At 44.1% G+C, this 26,825-nt stretch overlaps 2 protein-coding genes across 4 annotated transcripts in view; one reads left to right on the forward strand and one right to left on the reverse strand.

Moving 5' to 3' along the window:
• Positions 1-85: 85 nt before the first annotated feature.
• LOC128301265 (bax inhibitor 1) lies at positions 86-2,498 on the reverse strand. Its single transcript, XM_053037653.1, has 3 exons — positions 2,256-2,498; positions 1,546-1,999; positions 86-1,085 (listed from the first exon to the last, which is right to left on the reverse strand). Exons 1-3 carry the CDS (start codon positions 2,315-2,317, stop codon positions 879-881), a joined length of 723 nt encoding a protein of 240 aa, XP_052893613.1. The 5' UTR covers positions 2,318-2,498; the 3' UTR covers positions 86-878.
• A 3,017-nt stretch (positions 2,499-5,515) lies between these two features.
• Positions 5,516-26,825, forward strand: part of LOC128302329 (G protein alpha o subunit) — a 51,496-nt gene continuing 30,186 nt past the window's right edge. For 2 of the 3 annotated variants that reach the window (XM_053039125.1, XM_053039127.1), the window contains exons 1-3: positions 22,677-23,190; positions 25,058-25,100; positions 26,617-26,758. In XM_053039125.1, coding sequence (XP_052895085.1) covers positions 23,073-23,190; positions 25,058-25,100; positions 26,617-26,758 — 303 coding nt within the window. In that variant the 5' untranslated portion in view covers positions 22,677-23,072. Of the gene's footprint in view, positions 5,643-22,676; positions 23,191-25,057; positions 25,101-26,616; positions 26,759-26,825 lie in introns of those variants that run through there. The other variant, XM_053039126.1, reaches the window with a different exon arrangement.

The raw sequence follows: 26,825 nt of genomic DNA on the forward strand, positions 1-26,825 counted from the left end.
TTATCTAAAATTAATCATCGGTACATTGACGAAATTTTCTTTCCGCAACAACACACCACAACAACACCACACACTTTGAAATTAGTAAAATATTTTATTAATCCATGAGTGGATTCCATCGAACAACATTAACTTACATCTATTATGATCCAACACTGATTGGAATATACGAACTCTTCCACCAGTAAGTTTGCCCTTGAAAAGTTACAAATACTCCACACCTTGAGCACGTTCCCTAATTATTTGGATCCCTGACGCCATTGAAAAGGTGGGAAACAATGCTGACTTTGACTGCATCTCCAAAGAGCCGTGATTGAAAAGGATGGTGCACGCAAACATTGGTAAATACCGTACCAGGTCGCACAATGACTGATGGAGATGAACTTTGCCCAAAAGTAAATCAGCTGAAAAGTGCACCAACAATATTCACCAACAATAACTCTTTTGCCACACTAACGAATGAGTATGTGAATTTTACGGGTATGTATTGTTGCTAAAACGTGTACGTAATATAGCTTCACCGTTTCATAAGAACTCATCTTTCTGTTTAACACATTTTTAATTGATCCATGTGATCACCAAACCAAAAAAATTCAAGGTTAAAGCTTATGTTGATCTCAAAACTACATCAATATCGCTCAATTCCGTCTTATTAAATTACTGTTTGCATTCAATTTACCAAAATTATATTGCGAAAGCTTAAACGAAGCATCAATTAATTTAAAGCCAAACAATTACACAACAATCATATCCCCACAGCTGCCTGTCACTTTTTTGGCAAGGCAGTGCAAGATATACAAATTAACTGGCCCATATAACTTAGGCGAGAAAGTAGGTTGTGGACCATGTTCTATCGGGGCTTCGATGATTGGTGGTTTTTAGTTCTTTCGCTTCCTGCGCTCATTGTTATCCTCACGCTGGGCAAGTATAACCAGCAGACGGCGGAAAATGCTGATCACATCGTAGAACAGGTCCAGGGAATGTCCGATGAAGTCTTTGTTACCCATGTGATGCTTTTCCATAATCATTTGCGTATCGAACAGAACAAAGCCAGCCATCACGATCAGTCCGAGGTAGAGGGAAATCTAAAAGGACGTGAACAATTAGTCATGTATACAATTATTTCGTTTCTAGTTCTGGAGAAAACATAATTTTTCTTTTAACTCAAATATCACGATCTGCATCCTATGAACAAACAAATTCCTTCGTGGCAAAAAACAAACGACACTAATGATGATACAAATAGCGGAAGCAATCGAAAAAGCGATTGTTGACACAGCTCCTAGTAAGATCCAGAAATGAGATACATTGTTGCGTCAGCTGGTTTGTAAACATGACGTGGTGCTTTCCAATTGCGACGTGTAGGGCACATACACAAAACTTTGCTTTACTATTTCAGGCAAGAGGCTGAAGAAAGCAATCGTCCAGAACGATGACGCATATGCTTTTGTTTAAGGTGCTTCAATTATTTACCATCGGGAACCAAACAGATGTGTCTGCGAAAAGGGTGATGGATGGGATGGGGTTTTAGGCACGTTTACTTACGTCTTGCACGATGTACGAGCGGAAGAATAGGTTTCCAAGGTTGATGAGAGCCATCGTGCTGAGGGCGCTCATAAGAATGCCGCCGAGGTACAGGTATTTGCCGCGCTTAGCGAAGAACGCGGACGCTGTTAGGCAGGTAAAGATGGTCGTTGTGCCGATAAGCGCCGTTACGACGATGGCCGGATTCATGTAAATAACCTGCTCGAGCAGCAATCCCAACGAATGGCCGGTGAAGAGTCCAATTCCCATCAGCATGCTGAAGCGCGTAACCAAATTTTTGCCATTGTCTGGTGTGAAAACCATCCCAAGGATGAGTCCAAGCGAGGCGAAGGCGCTCAGCAAACCCGCCTCCCAAATGCCCGACAGGTGGATCAACGACCCAACGGTGGCCATACTGCAAGTTGCAGCTAAACATCCGTACACCTTGGACAAATGTTGGCGCAGATTTGGATCCCTGTGAAAAGAAACGCGGAAATAGACGACAACTCAGTGACATTGTTTATGTACGCTACATTCTGCAAACATAGCTCCACCCTTGAGATCACAAGACCTTGACAAGGCTATCCAGACGGAGGGTCAAATTGATTAGGGCAGATGATCGAAACGGATTGAAACACACGATACCAACGTGCGCTCTCATTCCATTCCAGATCTTTCTCTCATTTACATTTTACACCTGACCGTGGGTGATTAAGAGTATATGTACTTACAATTTTGCACCCATTTGTTGCGATAGTCGATCGAACGAAAAGTTTGCAAATGACGTGGCCATAATGGAATTAAATAGCACGAATCGACGATTGAATTACACCAAAATTTCAACACCAATTCACTCTCCGATGCACTCTTGGATGATCAAACTTCGGCAGCGACTCCTTGTAGTAAACTTGTGTGTTTTGGCTTTTCGGGCAGAAATGTTTTCAATTCGATAGCTCACGGACAATTACGTCTTTTCACTTCCTTGGATGGGCTGTTTAAATATACGCGACTGCCAGGCTGCACCATAGCTACTCTCGGTTGTCAGGCAGCTTGTTGACAGTTGTATGCAACACACCAAATCGAGGGTTGCCAAATTAAAATTCATATTTGTTGCTTTCTAATTGTAGTTGAATTAATTAATTTTATTGCTTTCGGAAACTTAAATAAACATCTGCTTAATCGTTTAACTTTACCTATTCCTGAAAGAAACGTATTACTTCGATGAAAACTTGTAATTTGTTCACGATCAGCTGGAGTAGATTTAACGAAAGTTACCAACATCAGCAATAGCAATACACACAGTCGTTGGCTTTAATAAAAAAAAATGTTGAAAAATCGTCTGATTGTGCATAAAACTTGTACAATAAATTATGCAATACAGTGTAAGTACAATTTAACGTTGAATTTTCACATAATATGCCATACAACCGATTTTCAAACAAATGAACTCGCTAGCTAGTAGTATAAACACAAAGAATCGGTCTTTTCGCGGGTTCTTTGCAGCCTGGGATGTTGCTTCGTCCGTCACCCTTGTGCTGTTTTCAAACACCGCATGCCAAACTATTTGTCCGCTGCACATTCTCAGGTAAACGAGTTTTAGCAGTGCTTGGAATTGAGGCATGAGAACTCTGCTGAAAAACCGTGAGTTTTGAAATGTAACCGTCTTGTTATCAGTTTAACTCTTTCTCCCGGGCCACCAGCAAACATAACATAACAAACCAAAAACTCGTCGATTTGAGACATCGTAATGAGTTTTGAGGAAAGACATAAACAAACGATCGGCCTGTGAATGCGATTGCATTTGCGTGTCTTTTAAAGGTGAAAAGTGTTCTTTTTATGCATCGATGCTGAAATGCAGGCGTGAAGTGCGTGTTTAGGTGGAAATATAGTGAGTTTGCTGCCGTATCGGATCGTGGAACATCGAGAAGAGCAAGGTAAAACATATCTGAATAGTGTAACATGCGACTGTTTTTCCCCCCGTAGAGTGTCTCGAGAATGCATCTGATGTTGCTACAGTATCTGTCCACAGTTTCCCACCGTATGGTGCGTTTGCATTTCCGGTTTGGTTCAACTTTCATAGGACTATTTTTTGTTTCCGTTCACGTTTTAGAACAGGAGTTCAAAACAAAGTTTTGGCAAACGATTTGTTTTATATTTCGTGCTCATCAAAGGAAAAACAATTGCGCGCTGGGAGGTAGGCGGATGTAACATTCTGGCGTGCGCAAACCGTGAAGGTTAACCGATAGATTAACCCGTCCGGGCTGGGATGGGAGTTAGCGAAAAAAGTGGGGTAGAGAATCTGCTGCACATGCAACAGCCTCCCTACCACATTCTCGGTTCGTCGTTCACTAATCGTGAGAATGATTCAATCGCGCGAATCAAGGCTAATTGTCGTGAGAACAAATCAAACCTCGCTGCGTGCACTGGAGAGTTGGTGATTAGCATTTTGCTTCGTCTATTTCTTGACCCAGCTTTCCTGCCGGTGGGCGTACACTCCACGTGGCCATCGATGCAGTTGCGAACGGTGATGAAGCATGGGCACGATTTGTTTTTCCCTAGCTCTCCGACAAAATGCATCAGCTGCACTGATTGACTGCAAAAGTAACCTCATTACGTTACTTAACGACAAACATCGTGATAATATGAATGTTCTGATGGGGATAAGGTAAGAGAAGCTTAGTAGGCTGGTTGATGAATCCCTACTCTCCAGTAAAGCATAGAAATTAAACAGTTCTCTTGCTGTGAAACACTTGTTCAAACATTCATGCAGCGTTAGAAACGGCAAAATGCTAAATTATCTTTTTTAAATGTATCATTTTTGCCATTCTTTGTATACCCCAGTCAACTGGTACATGCCCGATAATATGACAAAAGATAAGCAGCTTCCAGCACCATGAAAAAAGCGCTACTCCCCGACTGCTAGATGGCTTTGGACATAAAATGCAATTAGTGATCAGAATACGAAATACCACCACAACCGGCTAATGACGAAACTGCTGTGAAGTTGACGAAGAAAGGCCGTAAGAAATGAGGAAAAACGATCTAATATCAAACACCCACGGTTGGTACTCTTGTGTCCGAATGAACTCTCTGGGAGCTGTCCTCTATTCGTATCGACCACATACCGCCTGGTGTTGTAACAGAACCACATGTACTTGAGGGGAGGAATAAGTTCGGCGACACATTTGTTGGGTTTATTAAAATTTGTAACTGGATTGTTGTGTTGTAATATGATCAAGCTATTTTAAATGTTTTTGAGCTAACAGAACATTCGTCCAATAATTGTTTTCTCAACATAGAATGTTATTGTTAAGTTCCGTCCACATTCGCACACAACTTATTCATACACCGTATAATAAACTCCACCACAGATTCTAATGGTTTTTACTGTCCTCTCTCTATTTTCCAGCTTCACGGGGACCATACCGAATGTATTGCTGTGCTTGAGAAGGGTTTGCTCCCTTAGTGTTGTGTCTTGCAAATGATCATTTGGTCAGCTTTATTGGATGCAAACCTTTTAAAACAACCTGAATGCTAACCATTAATGGTTGTTTTGTAGCAGTTTGCGTGGTTAAAATTGCGAAAACTTCGAAACCACCCACTTTCGCAGTGCAGGGTGATGGGTGGAAATCGTGCGAAAAGATGATAAATAAATAAGATTACCGGTGTGCAAGAAGAGAAGACAAAGAGTAAAAGCATCTGCTTCCGCGCGATGGTTTACACGTGTGCGAGAAAAGTGTGAAAGCAGAAACCGTTCTTAAAGTGAAGATTATATTTTAATACTTTAGTGTTTTTTAATGCTCAACAAGTTTAACAAACCTATAAACGCGATAGTTGCAAAGCAGAACCGAAGCTTCTTTCATCCTTTAACCATCCATTGTGGAAAAGATCCTTTTGTCCTTGTGGTTGTCTAAAACGACAAGAAAACAATTCGCACGTTTCACCAACCCGCGAACCAAAGCACCAGCACCGAAGTGACCAAAGTTTAAAACAAAGCAAAATGGGCTGCACGTCATCGGCAGAGGAACGGGCCGCCATCGCCCGGTCGAAGCAGATCGAGCGCAACCTGAAGGAGGATGGCATTCAGGCGGCCAAGGACATTAAGCTGCTGCTGCTGGGTAAGTCGTTTGCCCGTGGTTTGCGGTACCACTATTTACTAAGCCATATCGTTTAACATCTTGCACGTCCTTCGCGGTACGATGCGGTGCGAAAGCTCTGTTCTGCTGCTGATATCTGTTTTCATAAAATGAGCTAGAAGAGTGTTCGCGTACCGGCTGAACGTATCGAGAGATAAGAAGGAATGGGTCCCCATTCGCAATGTTTCCCCGATATTCAACCACCCGAGAGTTGGTCTGGCTCTAGTTACATGTTTTCACCCTACCGGGAAAAGTGTGCATGTTTTGAAATGAAATCTACAACCCACTACGGAGGACGGAGTATGAGGTTTGTAAAACCATAATCGATCTACGATGGTATAGGGTGGTACGAGATAAATGTCGCTCAGTTCTGCACGTGTGTTGAGAACGTACAATGAACCTCCAATATTCATAAGTGTATTCTGAGGCGTATACGTAATTGGAGCACTGATTTATTAAAGCACTAAAACTTGCTATACCCTACAGGGTTTATTTGAATGGTTTTAAACAATTCTACCTACCTCGGTGCAGGACCCCAACGGTGTATCCTAATCCGCCGTCGGTATTATCAGCGGTAAACGAAGGTAAATTTATGTTATCATTACTTTATGCGCACGATTATGATTACGATGTGTATTCATATCGCTTTGTAATGAAATTGGGCCACTGAAATTGGCGCGTAAGGGAAAGCGTTCGAAAGGATGGGGTCTTATCTGTAATGTGTTGTCCATATGGGGGATTACTTTTTCGTCTTGTATGTTGCAATATGTATATGTCGTTTCAGTTTTGGCAGTGAGAAGATTGCCGGAATCATGATATCGATGATTGTCGGTATTGATCTGTTTTTCGTTGACATGTAGATATGGTAAAATCAACTTTTGTCTGTGTTCAATCAGTGTCGATAACGTTTCACGAAGTTATGTGCTATTTATTTATTCAAACTGTGTAAGGTAAACAGGCGGATGGCTCGACGTTTTTCAGCTTAAAGGTTTTTCGTTTGATATATTAAACACAAATTCAACTTTGTTGGTAAATATGGGTTTTGGTGTTTATTTAATTACAAAGCGTTTATTCGAAGAATTGTCCACCAGAAGCTACAACTTTTCTCTACTTTTTCAGAAATTATGAACTCTATATCTATTCACGTCCTTTGAGCCAAAGAATGAATCCATTCCTTGTTATCATTTTCTCAGCTTAAAAGAAGCGAATTCTAGTATGAGTGGTTTATATCGATTGGAACAAGAGGTAGACCATCAACTTCTCTGCATGTGACCATGTGGCCGAGCACTGTCGGTATTTAACCCAATTGGGATTATTCGCACATTCTTGATGTTTTTGTTCCTAGTGTCACCGAGATAATTTGATATAATAATTTGATTTTTTTTAAATTTTTTTCTTTGATGTTTCTTGACACATACACAAACTAACGAAAACTGCAAAATATATTCTGCTCGTCCATCCGACAACCGTTTCAGATCGCTTAGATGTTTTGCTGCGCTGCATGACGCTGGTGGCCGATTGCCCGTATTTATTGAAGTTCCATTTGTTTGTTTAATGTTTCGAGCAAATCGCGATCGATGGTGAACCCCACGCCCGGGCGGTAAACCAGCAAGTATGCCAAACAAATCAATCCATCTACATGTTGATCTTGGCCGGCTGACTAAACGAACTGGTTCACGTCCGTACGTATACTTGCCCCCTTCCCATCGCACCATTGCTCTCTCGATTCCTCCCTGTTTGCTGGGTGGTTAGAATGCATCACATCAGACATGTTGCAAAGTGCACCGGCAGATTGTACCGCCACAAGTTGCTGCAGGAATTCCGTCCAGCGCATCAAACAACCCGTTTGGAGTTCGTTTCCTTTTGGCGTTTTGCATGTTTGCCTCTTTTGTTAGTTGCTGTTCGTTGTGGGGCTTGTCGTCGGGCATCGTACCGGTAGACAGATATCAATTTCATCCTGCGGCATTTGACACGCTGCAGCCGACGATGGAGTTTTTTCCGTTCTTGCCGATATGTGAGTGTGTTCTTTAAGCGGGTCTGCCTTTAGGACTTGTTGAAAACCATAGCTGTCTGGTGAAAATCGGCCTCCCCAGGAAAGAAAAATGGTAAAGAATTGTTGCGCTATTTGGCAGTTGTTTAGCGGCGATTCCATCGATTAAAACAACACGGCACACATTCTGATGCTCTGTACCGATTGCAATTCGTACTCGCAAAAACCCCCGAAGACTTTAATCGTTTGAGCTAAAACCGAGCCCTAAGCTAACCGGAAAATCACTTTCCATGCCGGCACAGTGAGCAAGTGTTTGGCACCATTCCACATCCATCCGTAATGTGTTTTTCATCATTCAACGGGGTGTTACGCACAAAAACGGGGGTCGAAATATCATTCCGCTGCATGCGCTACAGCTTGTTGCATGTGCTTTGGACTGATTTTTCCGCAATCAAATGATCGTTTCAACGGAGAGAATGGCTTTTCTGCTCGCATCCTGACGGCCGGTGTACACCGACAGAATTCCAAACAAAGGTTGTCTCAACTGCCCCGTACATCCACTATCCACTCAGGGTGGTGTTTTTCAGCCGAGAATTTGGGCGTAATCCAACCGAAGGGTACCAGATTTGCGGATGAGACAAAACATAAGCCTAGTAGTAAGCTCTTTTCTATCGCAGATTATGCAGAAAGTTGAATAATGGGACTGAAGAAATGGGAGATCAGGGATGCCACAGTTTAATCCTCTGTCGCCCAAGTGTTCCTCCACAATTGTGGCACAGAAAGATAGTTTGACAGAAAACACATTTCGCATAATTTCTAGTGAAGTATAAATTTCTAGCGCCCCGTGTTTTACGAGCCCGCTTGCTTGCTGTGCAGAGGCTTTAGAGGTCATTTTTCAACGTGTCTCTAACCTGTTGATGTTATGCGCCTCCATTGTTTCTAAGTAGTGTCGTAAAATTTGTCTAGAGATAAGGAATACTTAGCTAATTAGGTTAAAACTGTGCATAAATTCTGCGCCGCTCTTCACGCGTCTCAAGAGCATTCCAATGTTTGTAAATATGCATTCCAGTAAACGGCGGGGTTTGTTTAGTAAGTTGACTCATTCACCGTTGCAAAGCTTGTCACAGTCTTGCGGGTAGTGATCATATCTAGTTTATCTTTCAATCGATATCAGGCTCTTAATAGGTGCTTTTATAAAACTGGTTGCCAGATAAAACGAAGCGCGATAACTCGTTACAATTTTATTGATTCAGATGCTACCACATTTCGCGTTCATGTTATAAGGGCTCGATAATTTCGTGCTTAGTTGACTGAAGTATACTGTGTCTGTAGCGTTTCCAATGAACAAAAACCACCTCCATAGCACTTCATAGCATCTCCCCAAAGGCAAAATCTCCCGCACCGCTGCATCTGGGTGGACCTGGCACTCTTAGACACACTTTTTCTATTCCTCACACCGTACATCAATCCAGCTTTCTCTCCGCATTGTGTGTTGCTGAAAGCTCCCACCGTTTATGGAACAGCCACTTTCTGCGTTGGATGAAGGCAAAATCAGAATAGTTCTTTTTCTTCTTTATGGGTCGTCTTTATGAATCGTACGAACCGAGCCGCCCGGTGGAACTTCCCCCTGATTTGATTCACAAATTCGGCACCGGCTGCCGGGGAAATGAACAAGAGTTGCCGCATTGCCGACTTTATGTGGCCCGCACCGTTTTAGACCAAAATAAAAACCGATCCGTCCTCCGGTGGAACAATTTTCAACGCCCAAAACAAGGGCCGTGTGGCTCATGGTGGTGCTGCCGTAGTAGTGCTTCTTTCGTACCGTTTTATACGATACTGATGATAAGCCATGTTTTAGTGCGTGGCGTGGGGAAAATGGTTTAAAGCAGATCCGATTGGAGTTTACGTTTGGGTGTGTTTTTCTTTTTGGGCATAGAAAAAATAGATGTTCCATCGCTCAACAAACATTGTAACACGCGGTAAATTGTAACATCCAATCTACGCCTGTTTATGTTTGCCCGCCAGCAGACCTGCCAGATGGCACCTCCCTGGTATGGTCGGCACGATCGGTGGAACTTGTCGCCATTTGCGGTACTTATGCTGTACGCGGCAGACGGCATCAACGGTCGCAAACCGCGAGGAAGTAAGGCCACCGTGTGCATCCGCGACGGAAGGGCCATTTGCTTATCTCATGATGCTCTCAAACACTCACACACTGTCCTACAGTAGGAAGCGGGAAAGCCGCGTCATCCAAGGGGTCGCGCGCGCACTGCACGCCGGTCCCGGTTGCGCGTACTTTCGTTTAACCTTCGCGCAACAAACACGCTGATTGTTCTAATATTGATCTAATTACCTACTGCACGGACGCTGTCTCTTCTGTCGCGGTTGATTGTATTTTATTTATCTGTGTGCAGTAGCTCGCGGTTTAATAGCGAAGTAACTTTCATTTTAATTTTACAATCACACTATCATTACAAACAGTAATGTAATGAATATTAGTATCAATTTAATGTAACATTGCACCAAATTCATAATAAATATCTCCTTTCGGAACATGTGCATTGCGTACATATCATTCTTCCCTTTTGGTACGGCCACGGAATGTGCTGCGGGAAATTAATATGCAAACGTGCAGACCAATCTATGCGGTCGGTGCATTCTTGTAATTACGCGAATTACGTAATCATTGCAGATCTTGATCATTTACCGTACAAATGGGAACGCAAGCAAATTAATTACACATGAGCTAATAAGACCCCATGGACAGTGATTCTTCCGTTGAAGATTCTCGTCAATCGTTGCTTTTGTAACTTGTTTAACAACTTGGTTTGTTGGGGGCGCTTTGATCGTCTTGTAACACGATCATTGGTTTCATACATAGAAGATCGAATCTCATCAGAACATATCTGATTGCCCGATGGTAAAGATTTCTTATAATAATCCATAATTTACAGATTGTTTTGCAAGACTTGTATACTTTTTAAAACCCTTGACATCCGCACTCTGTTCATTATTATCATTATTATTAAAATTATCATTATTGAAGAAAATTGTTTACTTTAATGAATATAAACACTAAAATATTACATTTTGTTCCGCTCGATTAAATAAACAGTAATTTGTACCTACAGCACATTTCCCCAAGAGGTGAATATTTTTTACGATCACATCACGCCCTCCGGGGGCATGTGAATGACCTCCCCTGGGGAACCGCTTCTGCAGCTTACAGCCTACATAATGTGCGCACACCATATCCATTGGGCTGACGAAATGCTATGATGCTGCTGCAATTGTGTTGATAGTGAATCAAAATAGGGTGAAATCAAATCGGAATTCCGTTCACCGGAGACGGCCGGGATGCAGCGGACGAACGGAAGGCACGTCACCGTGAACCGTGGTGAAGGTGTTGAGGATTGCTGCGCTTGTTTCTATTGTTGTGCCGTAACTTGAGTAGTTGGCAGGGCAATAATGCAACCAGATGGATCGTCTGTTTGGGAAGAGCATACAGAACAAAAGGCCAAAAGTATCTAATAAACGCAAGGGAGGAAAAAATTGAAATATATAAGTCATTTTATACTTGGTACGATTGTTTGTTTTTTTTTTTTTTGTAAAATTCATAATATTTGCTTTGATTTAACAATACACGTGTGAATATGTGGTGCTGTTTTACAACATGTACCATGACCTGTTGTTCGCTGCTAGTTAAATATTTATTTGGTGCAGATAAAAACGGTGACGCACTGTGCCTATTAAGCGCTACTGGGGTGAAATAAGGGCCACCCAGCTTACTAGACAGGCGGTTCGGTGCTGCTGCTGCTGCTGTGGTTCATGCGATTCATCCCGCTTCACCCTTTGCTCTCCACTCCCGCACACAAAAGACTCCTCATACCCTTCACCCTCCGCCACACCCCCGTCGGATATGGAGCTTCACCAAATGTGTCCTCGACCGTTCGACTTCCGTTCGTGAGCACCGGTTTTTGCGCTTCTCATTTCACGCTCGCATCTCGCAATGCGATATCCGGCTTGTTGAAGGAGGATTTAGTTAGTGAAGATTGTGGAATTGTTTTTTTTATTCTTCGTCTTTTGTTCACTGTGTATGTGAATTTGCGTTGTGTAGTTGCGTGCACACACCGATAGCCTACTTTGCTAAAAAAATCCGCGTAGGTATCCAAAGGTGTTCCCTTTCAAGAGAGGGAGAGAGTTTCAAATGCTTGTTTGTGTGTGTACGCGTGTACAGGAGGGTGGTGTACTTCCGTTCACCTTCCAGCATTGTTTTCCCACTGTTAACACTCTCCGGTCCCTCTGTGGGTTGTGGAAAAGCGGTGTGTGACACTGCAATTTTGGTGAGTTGTGAGCATGCGCGCGCCATAAATATGAGCGGAAAACTCACTTTTCCGGACGATGGTGGACGAGTTTTCCGGGAGCGTGAACGCGGTGTTTCAGGTGAGCATTTGGAATCGTCGCTGTGAGTGAGAGCAGAGACAACTCGCGATGATTCGAGGCAATGTGGATAGTGTTTGGAACATTGCGTCAATGCGTCATGTGGGACAGAATGTAAATTGTGGCCAATGTTAAGCAATTTAAATGAGAACTCAGGACCTATGCGCCTCAGGACCTATAATGTTCTAAATAATTGTTTTATTTAGCTTCAACTACCGCTGTACAAATTCCAGACATGATTGCAAAAAGCTGGAAAAAGTACCCTATTAGTATCGCCACTATCTCTCTACTCCAATATTTCCCACAACGGGAGAGAAAAGTGTGATACAGATGAGAAGAGCGCATCCAGACACATCCGGAGAAAAGATGATGATTAGGGGGAGATTTTTTTCTAGTGAAAGAGAGTGAGCGCGCACCCCTCACGGGATGAGCAGCACGAGAGGACATTTGTTGAATTAAAACGGCATCCGTTTGCCTACCGTACGAGCGTGTGGTCGAACAGGCGATTTTCCTGGAGAGGACAACTAGGATCACTTCAGTAGTTGTTGCAAGTGATGTAGAGTAATATATCCTTGAAAAAGTGAGTGGAATTAGTTAAAAACATTATTTTGCACCGTGTTGTGATAAGCGGTTCTTTAAAACTTTCCTCCAAAAAACTCCAAACGTGAAGTGGTGTGATAAAAGTTATCATTTACAACTGAGACTGAGCGAGAGATTGTGCACACGGTCACGCATACAACCCTGCAAAGGAACAGAACAGAACGCAAGTGGTGGAGTGGTTTTGAGCTGAGCGTTAAACAAGGGTTGGAAAAGCGGGTGGCCCTCTGTTTGCCACGGTGAGAGTACGAGAGTAATGAGCAAACCTGTATGTGTGAGGGTGTGAGAGCATCGTGCTCATCTCTGCTCAGTGCGCCTGTTGGGGACCCGCTGGTGATTGTTGGTTTGTGCCGTGCCCCAAAAGTCCCCAGTGTGGTTGATGAGCGCAGGAACGAATGGTACCAATTTTCTCAACCAGCAGCTCCTCTGGGTGGTGGTTCGACGGTGAGCTTTTTCTTTCTTCCAGCACGAAAAAAGGGCGGCTCCTGGTGTTCCGTATCCGTTTTTTCGGTGCGGATTCGAAGTGTGGTATCGAATCATTTACAGTGTCCCCGCGTGCCGTGTTTTCGGTGAAGTTTCGTGTTTGGTGCCGTTGGTGAAGGGGGAGGAAAAAGTCAGGGTGTAACAATCCTGGTGGGAAAAACGTCCCACCGGAAGTGAAACATAAAAAGGGGAGGGTTTGGTGGGTGGAAAAACTAAACCAACGCCTGTCCCTCCTCCCGTAACGTTCGCACGTAACGCTTTCTCCGTGCGTTACGCGCCTGTGTGTAAGCGCGTGTGTGTTTTTTTGGAGGAAAATTTTTGCACGGAATCAATGTGGATTGCCTCCATCGCCTGTTCCTAGACCGTGTTGCAGGTGTTTTTTTTTGCCGTGCAGCGAACACGAAAAAGCCATGTGCTGAAGGTGTGTGCGTTCCGTACATCCGTGCGTGTGTGATTCATGATTTTCCAGATCCATGCCCTGCTCTACACTTTCACCCACCCCTGTGATGTTGCACTGTTGCTTGTGAAAACAAATCTGGAAAAAAGGCAACACCTTGCTCACACGGCACATGCCCGCAGGTTTGGCTGTGTTGTGCTCCGGTTTGATAGTGTGCTTGTGGTTGGGCTGGTTTTTCATCCCCGAAGCGTGCCGTGCGTGCGTGAAAACACCCTCTCGATCGTGACGTGAACCGTTTGTGTGTGTATGTGTGTGTCCGTATTTTCCTTTCACAGTTCGAATCATCGTTCCACTTGTCGTGCGCTTATCTTATACACGGCGGTGATGTTGATGATGATGACCGACTTCTAAGTGACAAATTTCCCTCCCAACAGTTAAAAAAGAAAGGAAAATTCGTGGAAAATAGAACCCAACCGTTTCTAAGGGGGGGAAGAGAGGAAACAGAATCGCTTTGTGTGTGTGGTTGTGTGCGGTGGGGTGTCCATCAACGCCCGAATGCAGAAGAAGATTTAACGGTCGGCCTGCTGTGTGGCAGCGTAAAGATGAAGTGCTAATGATGCATAAGACATACGGATTTATAAGAAGCTAGTTGAAGTGTGGAAAAAATACACACACGCACACACGCACGCACACATGCACACGTACACAGCACGCCTAAATGGGGGTCGAAAAGCGATGATGAAAAATTGTGTTGTGAAAAGGAGCGTTACTTTTTCGCAATGATGTTGGAGCGTGGTGAGAAAAACGAGTTTACTAAGCGTGTGTGTGTGTGCCTGCTGTGTGCTGTTAAATTTTGTTTTTTTTTTAATACAATGCACAAAGTAAAGTGCAATCTAGTATAATATTATCTGTTTCTGTTTAAAATCGTCCAAAATCTGGATAAAATAATTATGAAATATAATTTTCGATCTTGTCGCGAGCTCCCGAGTGTACGATTGATTCGCGTGTATCGTTGTGTGCAAATTCGCTGTAAGCACGCGTGTGAGTGTGTGTGTGCGCGTGTGTGTGTGTGTGCGCAGTTTTGACGTTCGACCATCCTCGTTCCTCCCTAGCTGGCTTTGACGCGCACAGCAGCCAAAATACACGACCAGACGTAGAAAAGGGGAGACGAATCTTTTCTGTTTTGTGCCTGGTGTGTGTGTATGTGTTTGTGAATAAATGTGCGCGCAAACGCGTCGTCCTGCCATCCCCTTTTTCCACCCCTGCCCAAAGAATCAAAAGGAGGGCTTTGCTCCTTCACAACCAAGGAGTTTAACACGAGTTTACCGTTTGTATGTGTGCAGCGATGGAGAGATCCTGGTGGGAAAGTTGAAGGGATGGTGGTTTCCTTAGTAACTTAACATTCGCACACACAATGCCCATTGTTTGCACGGTGGGAGTTTTGATCCTGGATGAAACATAGCGCTCCCGAAACAACAGACTACTTTGATGATACAAATCGAATATGAGCAACCGAATCTTTGTACCCAATCATGTGCAAATACGCAAGCACACGCACAAAAACGTTTCATTTTCCACGGGTTTGGGGGGTGATATCGATTTTTCCGCTCTTCTCATCGCTACACTCACACTAACCCATGTGCAAGGCAATGGTTCTCGTGGGCTGCCGTTATTTCTTTCGCTCTTGAAGCTTCCGTCATCCGAATCCGGTGCCTGCAACCACAGCGTTTGCTGGTGTGTGATGCTGCTGGTCCATCCAGAGCATTATCCGCTCGCGCTGTTGCAACACTCCTCACACAAATACACACTAGCGCATGTGGAGCAACGGTGTGTTATCGATGCCGTGGTGTACTCCCCGGAGCAACAGCACCGATGAACGGATGGTTCACGGGGTACGGTTTTGGGGGGGGAAGTCCTTGGCATGCTGCTGCTGTGGTGGTGGGACTTGGGACGCGGTGGGGACACTGTGACGTTAAAATGCTGCTGATAGCAGAAGGATACTTTTGAAGGACGCACAAGCTGATAAGTTGCAAACTAGCGTGCAATCAAGGTTATTAGAAGCGTAGCTATTGCAGGTCGCTGTAGCATAACGAGGAAATCTGCTATTTTTATGCACATCAACACATGGAAAGGTCTTTGGAAGGTCTTTTCTGACTCGGATGTTTGTCTATTTTCCAGATATTCTTCCTAATATTGGACAGATGTTCCTGAAACCCCAAGAATTTTCGAAAGAACTTCGGGAGTTCCCTATCATATCCGTTCAGTTTCAGGTTACCACCTTCCAAACGGAACCATTTCGCTTCATTATGAAATCGTAATGGAACCGTGGCATGTTTTTCTCATTACCAAAGCGGTGTATAAAGCAAAGAAATATAACTCTGCACCACTATATGCAAATGAGAACTGACGCTGATGGATGATGCCTGTAGGAAATGTCATCAAATAAGACTTTTCCTATGGAATTTTGCTTTTCATGGCACTTGTGCCATAGTTCGTGATGGGGACGGCCAGACTCGTACATCTTAAAGGATAAAAGTATATTGTTAAGATGTTTTGAATTGTGTTTTCAAAAGTTTGTACTACTGTAGTTGTATAGCAATTTTAATGAATTGAATATTGCTATATTTAGCTCACAATAAGAATTTCCACTGGACATCCCAATAGGGCATTCTTGGGCACCTTACCTTATGCTGTTCTATAAGTCAAGCTAACTTCACTGTTGCTAAATGCGAGAGTAGAAAATACCCCTCAGGAAATAATTCCTTTTAAATATCGGTTGAAATAAAGCGTAATTGCTTCCGATGTGGGGCGAGCAATAAAAAGGCTCCCGTTTTACACTTCCCACTACGGCTTTGCTTAGTTATTTATTTATAAATGTCTACCCACGCGCACTCACCCCGTGCATCGTAATAGATTGAATTTTGTCTCCAAAGTGCACAGCGTAATCGATTTTCCGGTGCGATGAGTGTGGATAAAAATGGCTTTTGCTGCAAATGTTGACCAACCGGTAGCGGTGTGGCGGTCGATAGTGGTTATGGCTACAGCTTGCTTTCACCACCATTTGATAAGGTGTGGCTCTGCTCCAAATTTTAACACCGTGTTGCATGTGCTGTTTGGAGCATGTTCCCTGTGGCGATTGGTTCCCTGTGGTGGTGGTGGTGGCGAGCAGGGTGGTGCGGTACATCCGCTGTCCGACATTGTCCAGAACCACAGACACGTACAGCGACGTGAAAAGACGACTTCCGCCCTCGGTGTGTTGCACACAGTGCAGTGGTAACAGTGTCCAGGGTTCTGGCGCTCTATATAATCGTTCGGTCGTCGCAGGTTATCTGTTGCAGCACTGGTGGTCGGTGTATCTTTTCTGTTGCATTTTCAAATGTACCGAGTTGAGCAAATGCAACAGGAAACGGTGTCGGTGCCAAAACCGATAGCGCTTCGACGGTTTGTTTTGCATCTTTGCCAGAACAAGGGTAATATGATGCTTTTTTTGGGGTCTGAAATGATGCTCCAATTCTGCCCGAGTGTATCATTAATTTGGGATTCTTGAATGAATGTATATTTTGGTTTAACAAAATTGATAAACTCGTAGTATGAAAACAGTTCAATTTTTCCAAGGCATCATTTTTCAGAATTCACGACGAGTTTAAGGTTTCCGTCCACAATTCTCTGGAACATTTTAGTTCCTCCGGCAACATAAAGAGTAGTCGATACTGCACCTAAACACGCTATCAACAAGAGGACAAACGTTGCGTGGAAAATCCCACCAGCAACACACCCACCATTTTCCCATCATCCTATCGCGCTGTTTGTCTGTTCCGAGCTATTTCCCTGGAATTTGGCGTAGTGGCAAATTCGCGAGAAAAAAAAAACCCCGCAACACCTGTTGTACGGTTCTGAATCGTTGACAACATGAGTTTGATGTTGCATTTGCTGTTTTTTTTTGTGTGCTTTATTTAGTTCACTTCCATCAGTCATCAGATTGCAGATCGCTTACATGAGAATGGCTGTGTGAAGCATGAATGATTCCGATACCATTTCCGTGGGAATTGCTGCAGCTATTTTTGTATAGAATGTTCATGAAATATTAGTATATAGAGTCATTCTTTGAATAGCAATTTCTATTTCACACCCTTTTTTTCTTTCGAAGCCAAACCCTGATATTCAACGGCGAAGATTGCTGAAGGTCGTTTTAAAACCTTCATTTGTTTATCTTTTCAATCCATAAAACGTATCTACCGTTGCGATCTGATCCCAAACCCAGAGGGCCCCTATTTGGGCCCCCCTTCCATTTTTCCAAACGAAGAAGGTTTGTCCCTTTTCCAGCAGCTTAATCATGCCCACACAGAGCAGCCTGGTCGTGTGAGCGATATAAATAAACAGACACTGCCAACTCCCACGACAAATTGTGTGTTCAACTTGTACTGTTTCGACGGTCCTACATCGAAAGAGTTGTTTAGAACGAACGCTTCTCCAACTCTGTAAAAAGGTGGCCTTTGTAACGCAATAAAATCTCTTCGTGTTGTGAGGCTTTTTGTACCGCTTGTTGGAGCTGGCTGTAATGTCAAATCGAATCCACTAAATACGTTATACAGAAAAGCGATCTGGAAACGACTGCCCGCACAGTGAAGATGGGAACAATAAACGAGAGAGAGCACGTATTGGCGTATCATAGCGAAAAAGGGAGAGAAAGAGAGCAAGATCGAGAGAGATTCATTTTCTTGTGGGATGCTGCTGGGTTTGAAGGCTATTACGTAGGACGTGGGTTTTCCACACTGTGAATCAGAGATTGTGCTGTAATGAGATAAAAAGAAGTAGTACACAAACACACACGCGCACTGGCAATGATGCGATGCTTGTGTGTGTGTGTGTGTGTGGCTGTGTAACGTGTGGGACTTGGGAGGAAAAGCGTACAAAACTTTCACTTCTTTGCTGGTGCGTACACGAGTGTTGTATGTGTGAGTGTGGACATAAGCTTGGGGACTTCGTCCTTTGAAAGTAGTTTCCCTTTATTGGCTTAACTCCCGTTGCTCTGCTGTTCGGCTCTTGAATTTCTTGTTATCGTCCAACAGCAGCAGCAGCAGCAGCAGCAAAACATGGGAGAGAGGGTGTGCGAGTTTTCCTTTCAACCCGCATCCCAAAAGTTCCATTGGGCGGAAGTTCGCCCCAAAGGAAATGCGTCCTGTTTAGCCCATTTACAACACTCCCCACACTCCCGTTCCCCCAATCACTTTCCACAGCAGGGGGGCATCAGCATCACTAAACAAAAAGCAACGAAAGCTCTACACACGGGGCGAGATCAAGTAACTTTTGGGTGCGAGTTCTTGTACTGGCAGCTCAAGGTCAAAATTGAAAGGAATGTTACTTCTCGCCAAACCGAGCGTGCAAGAAGAAGCGTTTCGTGCTTTGCGATGAAGGTCTCCCCCCCGTATCTGGTGGAGCTTTGCGATGAAATTGCACACTTACGCACGACCTTTACGTGCGGACGCTCGAACTTCACAAAGTATCCCCTGTCACCTTGAGCGGAATTCGTTAATGATAAGAAGCAAACCGCAAGGAGCAAACAAACGCGCAAACTGTGCCCAATTTCGGTGGAGCCTTCTATCGGTACCGGTTTTGCTTGATTACGCGCGTGTGGTTGCTTGCCACCTTCGCGGGATCCAAAAATAAGTTCACCGTGGTAGCTTTATCCTTTACTCGCCGCGCGTTGCGAGAAAGCTCCACCAGCACTTGCGTATGCGCTACCACCCCCCACCGGTAATGCTGCAGTCGTAATAAAACGGAAGCCCTACGCACCAGTCTAAGGAGGTGGCGAAAGGAAGCGAACGAACGAACGAACGAACGAAAGATGTCTTATTTTACGCGTTTGTATATGCGGACCTTTTTAAAATAAGTTTCGTCGAGGGCGATGCCCGCAGAGGATCGTGTATTACACAAGCGGGCGCGCTATGTACGTACCAGCCACCAAGCGTCTCCACCGTTTGCAGGCACGCTGTGAAAATGGTGGTTGGGATACTTTTTTGTGCATAATTTATTATTAGCGCTTCTTTTGGGGTGTGCTTTGTTGTGTAAGAAGCGGCCCGGTGATGCTGCGACTGGCATCCGAGCGATTAATTTTGCAAATTGAGTTCGCGCCGGGTATTGGCCTGAGTATGGATTTAGAAATAAACGCATCTTTTTTTGTTTTCAATGGTAGCTTTGATTGCCCAAGATAATTGTGTTTATATGAGATGGTTGATGTACCGAAAAACGAATATCATTTTTATTTTTAGTTTGTGAATTAGCGACTGCTTTACAATTGTTGCGCGTAATAGAATATCTAAAGGAGGTTCCACGTAAAGCACCAATTTACAAATTACAATTATTATTCACACGTTTGTGCGTAATATGTAAAAAAACATGCGATCTTCTGTATCAAGAAATAAAACTTCACTCCTGGTTGAGGACTCCCTTGGCTGACATTTAGCAAGCATTATTATAGCAACCTTTCATCAAGATGCCTTCGTCCTTTCGTTTTCCTACAGTCCCTAGGGCTGTCACATTTGACCCACTAACGTGTGAGGTATGCGACGCACTATTAATAACTTCACAACTCACCAATCAATACTAAGCGACCTAACCGATCCGGAGGGCTCAATCGGGGAGCTATAAATGGAATGAGTTTGAATTGATCGTTGAATTAATATTAATCGGCTGTGTGATTGGTATCGAATAGTGAAGGAATTACTTTCTTTTTCATGCTCTCTATGCGTCTTAAAAGTGACAGTCTTTGAAGAATTAACACTTTCAACAACGATTCGTGCACTGAAAATTTTCTTCGTATAATAATAATAATAATAATGAAGTAATATGAGCTGCGAATGAACAAATATGTCTCGATATTTGCACTTTTTGTAACTCGCGTTACTCGCCGGTAGCTGGGTGCTGATGTTTCCTGTGTGTATGTGGTAGAGAGAAAAAGAGAGAGTTGAAGGTGCTGTTGGGGATATAAAACTCCCGTTGGCAAAAATTGCAACGTTCATGCGCAGTAGAAAGGAAACGGTGAGCTGTTTGACCGTTTAGCAGCGTCTACACGCCGATAGAATAGACCGGGGTTTAGGGGTTCACTTGTTTTATCGTTTCTCGCGCCTTACACTGTTAGCAAGGGATTACCCTTGGCGCGATGGAAAGAGAACGGGGCCGGTGAGTAAGCGACAAAAATGTGTATTATATTTGCATGTCGTCGGATCCTTAGCAGCCACCGGGGAGAACCATCAACGGTTTTCTGTCCAATGGCAGCACCCAGCCGATGAATGGATGGGTTTTTTGGTGCTCCACTTTTTTACGTTGCTTTGTTCCCCTTTCAGTCCAATTTTCAATTGCAACCCCGAAAAATAATGAGGCTTTACGAATTTGTGTTCCGGCGCTATTCCACCCCGGTCCCACCAAGTTTGTTGTTTTGAGCCTCGAAAATGTGACGTGTCTTTTGGCACGCGAAACAGGTTGGTAAGCTCAGCCCCTAAGTTTGGTTTGTGGTGACTTCTTCTGTCTGTCGATGGTGTGTTTCTAGAGGGGCAGAGGTGGGCAGCGTTGACCTGACGGGGGGAAACAAAGAACTCGCCCTAAAATGGTTATTGATTGGGTGAAGTTTTTAGGTTAAACGAAACGATGAAGGCACGGCATGCTAACGCCTTGTATAATTGATGTGGTAAGAGGATGCTTCAGGGTTGTTTTTAATTGCGTTTACCTGTTTGTAGTTAGTTGTTTGGTACGAACGAAGATATAATCTTGTAAGGATCTTTTCTCCATATGACGGCCTTCTTTTAAGCGAAGAGAGAATTATTCTGAAAAATGGGAAATTTGGACATATGTTTATATTGCAATCGTTTTATATTTCTAAATGGAGGAAGCACAACTGTTTCTCGCCCAAAATGGCAGGAATCGAAAGCTACTCCATCATCATCAACCACATCATGCTTCGTTAATCGATATCGCACTTGAGATAAAAGCCCCCTATCCCCCTGTGTGACCGAATCCGTATTTCTGCCACAGTCGGCATTATATCCTTGCTCTTTCCCGCACAACGCCGGACCGGAATGGACATCAATAAATCATTCATTAATGGCCATACAGCCGAAAAGAGCCGGCGAAAAAGGATCTTTCTTTGGTGAGGGGAGTCGCACAGCCGGGGTGGGTGGAAGTGGTTATTTTTGGTAGTGACTACCCCGTAGTGGGATGCCGATAGTAGCGGAGAGAGCATTTCCCCGAGCAAGTGGCAAATTTTTCGACAGCGTTTCATCACATCATCGTCATCATTTACGGCTTGACTGGTTGCGGTCCGGTGTCCAGTGACACCCGCCCATAAGCATGGGTGATGGGTTTTCCCATCGCGCTCCCACACCGCTGCGTACGAACTCGTCTGACCTCATAGTCCGGTGACGCTGTGAGCGGAACGGACCCGATAAACAGTTTGCAGTGAAGTGAAGTGTAAGGTGGTGAACAAATCATAATCTTCTGAAGATGAAAAACAGTTTACTACAGTGCGGCGGGAATGGAGAAAAACACAGAGAAAACAACCATTTTCGCAAAACAAGAAACACACGCACACAATTGGTATCGAATGTCGTCCTTTTGTATCGTCCGTCCTGCGTAAAAGGACACCAGGCAAGGGTCCGTGATCCTATGGTTGTGGTTGGTGTGAAACGAGACAAGAGAATGTTTTTTCCGGATTTTATGACAGCTCAAGTGTTTGTCTGTGTGTGCGATCGTAAAACATGGCGTAGATTCTGCAGAAGGTGGTGGTATTATTGGACTGCAAATGGGATGTTGTTTGGTGGTTTTAAAGTGTCATAAAACAATCCCTTGTTTGCTACACGCGTAGAGACACTTTATTGCTGTTGTTGAACTGAACAGAGCAGTGAAATACTGTGCAACGATAGTAATTTGTGACGTGGAACTCTCTTTTGAACTCCATTTAAGCCGAACTCGCTTATTATTTGCAATACTAATCCTTTCTGCGACAAATTTTCACATTTCAAATTTTTAGAAAATTGTAGCTCATAACAAAACACGGCGCCGGTTAAAGTGAAGCGAACGGATCGACACGTGCGCGGTGTGTGCGATCGAAGGAAAGTGTTCACTGGCAGAACTCTCTGGTGGGCTTGCGGTGCCTAGCGTATAAGTTTTCGGTGTTAGCATTGCGCGTGCGTTAGCAGTGTCGTCGCAGCACACACCCGACGGTGTGCCGGTGGTGTGTGGCATTATAGTGTGGCTCCGGGAGTGGCTAAACCCCACAGCAAAGCGAATACAGCGCAGCATCCGTCGCAGCTCTTCACCCAGCAACGATTCAGCCAAAGTTCCGCGATCGATCCAGTAGCGAGCGCGGTTTAGAAGCGATAGTGCCAGCCTGCCCCCGGGCCGGTATACATAAGTTTCCAAATTTCAAAGCTGTGATTTTCGTTTGGCCAAACCTTTTTGGCCGAACCGACAACAAACCTTCAAAACGTTCTGCACGGAAGCGATACGCATTATGGGGTGCGCACAGTCGGCTGAGGAACGGGCTGCCGCCGCTAGGAGCCGCCTGATCGAGCGTAATCTCAAGGAGGACGGTATCCAGGCGGCCAAGGACATCAAACTGTTACTGCTCGGTAAGGATGTATGGCGAGGGCGAGAACGGTGTGAATATTGTATGAAGTTCTCCTTTTTTATGGTCCGTTCTAAATCGGTTTCATTGTTGAGATGGGATGCCATAAAAAAGGGGGGATTGAGAACATCACGTATCTCGTGTCATAATTAATGTACTTTGAATTAGTTAACATCCGTGTTTTGGCATGGGGCCAACATTGATTTTAACAACATGCTTAAAAAAGCGAGTTCTCGTGCATGCCGATGATACAATGTAGCTACAAACTATGTTTCCCACTTTGCACCCGATCGGTGATTGGTTTATTCGCCAGAGTGGATTACTTCCAATCGAAATGGAACGATTCGGTTAAGGGTATGCCGTGATCTCACCCCCGGCTACCGATACGATTCACCTCCCGACAGAGGGGTTTATCCCATAACCATGTTCGATGCATTGGTGAACAGTGATTTTCTAAATATAACCCTAACCCCAAATATATATCGGAACGATCGGTGCTGAGGACTCGTACCACGAGCGCCACTACTGCTGCTCGGCCCATGTATCCGGAATTGGCCTTCCAGACTCTGTTTCATTCAGCGTTATTATAAACAATTCGTACCGTGGTGGTGTAGAATTGCTGTTTTGCGCTCAAAAGCAGCGCCCTCGTGGTGTGGAGTCGGTGTTTTCAATTGGAAAACACTTACAGCCTCCACGCGTCCGCTTGCTAACTGGGTTATCTTCCCGCCGTACCACTTCGGGCGAGAAAGAACACTTTCGCCAATTTCCCGCTAGATGGCGCAACGATTAAGAACAGTTTCCTTCTTCGCCCGTTTGAATGGTGTGCAACGATAACCGTTGTTTTTCTTCTTGGTGGTGCTTGATGGTATTGTGTTACTATTATTTCTCTGGCCAGCGGGTGAAATCGTCTGTTTAAATATTTATCTCAACCCCCAGCCCTTACGTCTACGGGGGCTACGGCAGTAGCGTCCGGTCGTTTTAGCGCGCCCTGATCACATTCATTTCTCCGACCCGGTAGAATCGGTCTTTTCGGAAGCTCTGCTGTTTGCAAAACTTTTCATCCCACCGTCCCACATTACACACTGCATGAATGGGATGCTGCTATGTTCACATACAGACAAAGCCGGTGAAACACCAAGCAGAACGCGGTGTGCATTGGAAAGGAAGACGCGGAGAGTTGGAAGAGGGAAAATTCGAACCATTGATCAGCCCGAATGACGTCAATTCACGCGTTTTCATGGGATTGTGTGTGCATTTTTTTTCCCTCGTCGTGCGAGTTATTTATTGTTGAAGTAAAATTTCGCAATACAATCTCGCTGCTGCCCTCTCGCGTGTTCTGGCACTTGGTTTACGATCACAAATTCAAGTGCAATCACAATGGTGCTAGATAAAGTGTTTTTTTGTTTTGTAGCTTATATCAGTGGAATACATTCTTGAAGGCCTGTTCTTTGCTGGTATGCAGGCTTTGCGTTGATGGAAAATTTTCATTTCTTGTTCGCCACTCAGCTCATATTAGCTCCACTCTGGTTGGGAGAGCTTTTTATGGCACACTTGCGGATGAAGTTTTAATAATGCAAAGCGCGTCCGACGAAACCTTTGGTGTGTGGTGGTCCGATCCCCGTGGTGGAGTATGTTGTTAGGATAGGAACACGTAAATTTGATTATTTTAAAGTATTTTTAACCCTGTTTGGAGTGTAATATCGCGGGAATGCAAATTAATCATGCCTTATTTTACAGCTGCAGTATTAATTTTCTGTCGACCATTCTTTGATTAATCCCAAGCTGTTGTTCTAATCTATTCCAAATTAATCTTAGCAACCCGGTTCATATATTTTATTCTAACTTGCATTGTTTTACTTATCTACTTTCAGGCGCTGGTGAATCGGGAAAAAGTACAATCGTTAAACAGATGAAGTAAGTGTTGGCATTCTATTCCATGCAATGAAAATATAACCATTTGATATAATTTAAGAACAATAACAATATTGAGTGCACTTCCTTCCACTCGCACTCGCAGACAGTTTCTTTTGCTGTTGAATCTTTAATGAGCTCCGTCCTGGCTTTATATCCCTTTGTCGTGAAGGAGGGTTTTTTTGTCCTTGTTGAACTTTTCAGTACGAAATATTGCTTTGTCTTTACACCCTCGCTTGAACCCCGTATAAAACTATCTCTCTTTCCACTCTTTGCGGCAAGTGGCGCAAAAACGCACGTGAAAGAAACACGGCACGAGTGAATATGATTCACATGCGATCGTATATTATTTCTTCCAATGTTCAACGGCCATAGCTCTCCCCCCGTCACAGCCTAGGTTGTTGTGTCTGCCCCGGCTCAACCATGGTCGTTGAATATGGAATATTTAACTGAAACTTGTTTCGGTGTTACATTGAAACAGCTACAGCCAGTGGGTCGCTTTCCCAGGGCGCTACACACACATACCGCACCCAGGACCGCGTGTGGAACGGAAAAACAAAAATCAAATAAGGAAATAACAATCGTTGGCTCCCGGGAGCCGTCGCCAAATGGTTGTTTTTTTTATCGATTTTGACATGCAACCCCAACATCATCCCCTTTCGATAGTGGGATGTGTTGGTGATTTTGTGTGTGCGTGTGCTGCTTTCAGTGATGTTCCGATGTCAAAGTTCGCACAAAGAAGAAACCTTTGTTTTGTTGACTTGCCTGGCGATGCTAAACTGTTTTTCGCCGTTCGATGCTTTATGTGCCCCCGGTTTTCATCCCTCTGTCTTGTCAGCAGTGTTGGCGCGACGACTCCACGCGGTTGACATTTTCCATTTCCATTCCGCTGGATCGTGCTCGATCGGTGGGTGTGTTTTTGTCGCGTTCGTCTTGAAGCAGCTTACAGGAGCTTTGCTTTACTTCTTCCCAGGATACGTGAAACGAACTATTTTCTAACTTTTTTATCATCTCCAATCGTGCTTGTGTCGAGAGCGCTTGCGAAGAAAAATGGTAAGGTAGAGATAGTTCTTGAAGGGTCTGAGAGTTTTCTTTCTATTTTTTGTATGTTCAAAACATGATCTAACCCACCCTCGATACTACATTTCTTCAAGTTGCAGGGTTGATTTTTTGTTGTTCTCTAGTTCAATGAAGGACAGTCTATAAGCAGCAGTTACGTTAAGTGTGCAAACGAGCAAACAAGCTACAATCCTTCACTTGGTGAAAGTGTTTGAACAAAAGCATTTTCCCGATATTTACGCTGACCTCTTGAAAGATTCAACCACCAATACGTTATTTTTAGTTAGCAATATACCGATACACGCCTCGTATGAGATTTTGTTGAATATTTGTAGCGCTATCACAATAAATTAAGCCCTGCGCGAAGTACCTGTCAAAACCGTGCATGTAAACCCGATGTTATTGCGGTTTTGAGTGACAAATGTTCTCACACCTTTACTTTCCCGTTTTCTACTTGCAGAATTATTCACGAAAGTGGCTTTACGTCAGAGGATTTCAAACAGTACAGGCCAGTAGTGTACAGCAACACGATACAATCACTAGTTGCAATACTGCGAGCGATGCCAAACCTTAGCATTGCGTTCGGCAATAACGAACGGGAGGTAAGGCGCTGTATTTTTAGTTAATCACCTGTGCTATTTCTGTCCCATAGTTTTGATTTTAGCGATA

This window comes from Anopheles moucheti, chromosome 3 (assembly GCF_943734755.1).
Source record: "Anopheles moucheti chromosome 3, idAnoMoucSN_F20_07, whole genome shotgun sequence".
Taxonomy (NCBI): domain Eukaryota; kingdom Metazoa; phylum Arthropoda; class Insecta; order Diptera; family Culicidae; genus Anopheles; species Anopheles moucheti.

What these genes read in the sequence shown, in the direction of transcription:
- LOC128301265 (XM_053037653.1), bottom strand. Translation starts at nt 2,317, where the DNA reads ATGGCCACGTCATTTGCAAACTTTTCGTTCGATCGACTATCGCAACAA. An exon ending in CAACAAATGGGTGCAAAATT is followed by an intron (nt 2,000 to 2,255) that starts GTAAGTACATAT and finishes TTCTTTTCACAG; the next exon opens with GGATCCAAATCTGCGCCAAC. An exon ending in GCTCGTACATCGTGCAAGAC is followed by an intron (nt 1,086 to 1,545) that starts GTAAGTAAACGT and finishes ACGTCCTTTTAG; the next exon opens with ATTTCCCTCTACCTCGGACT.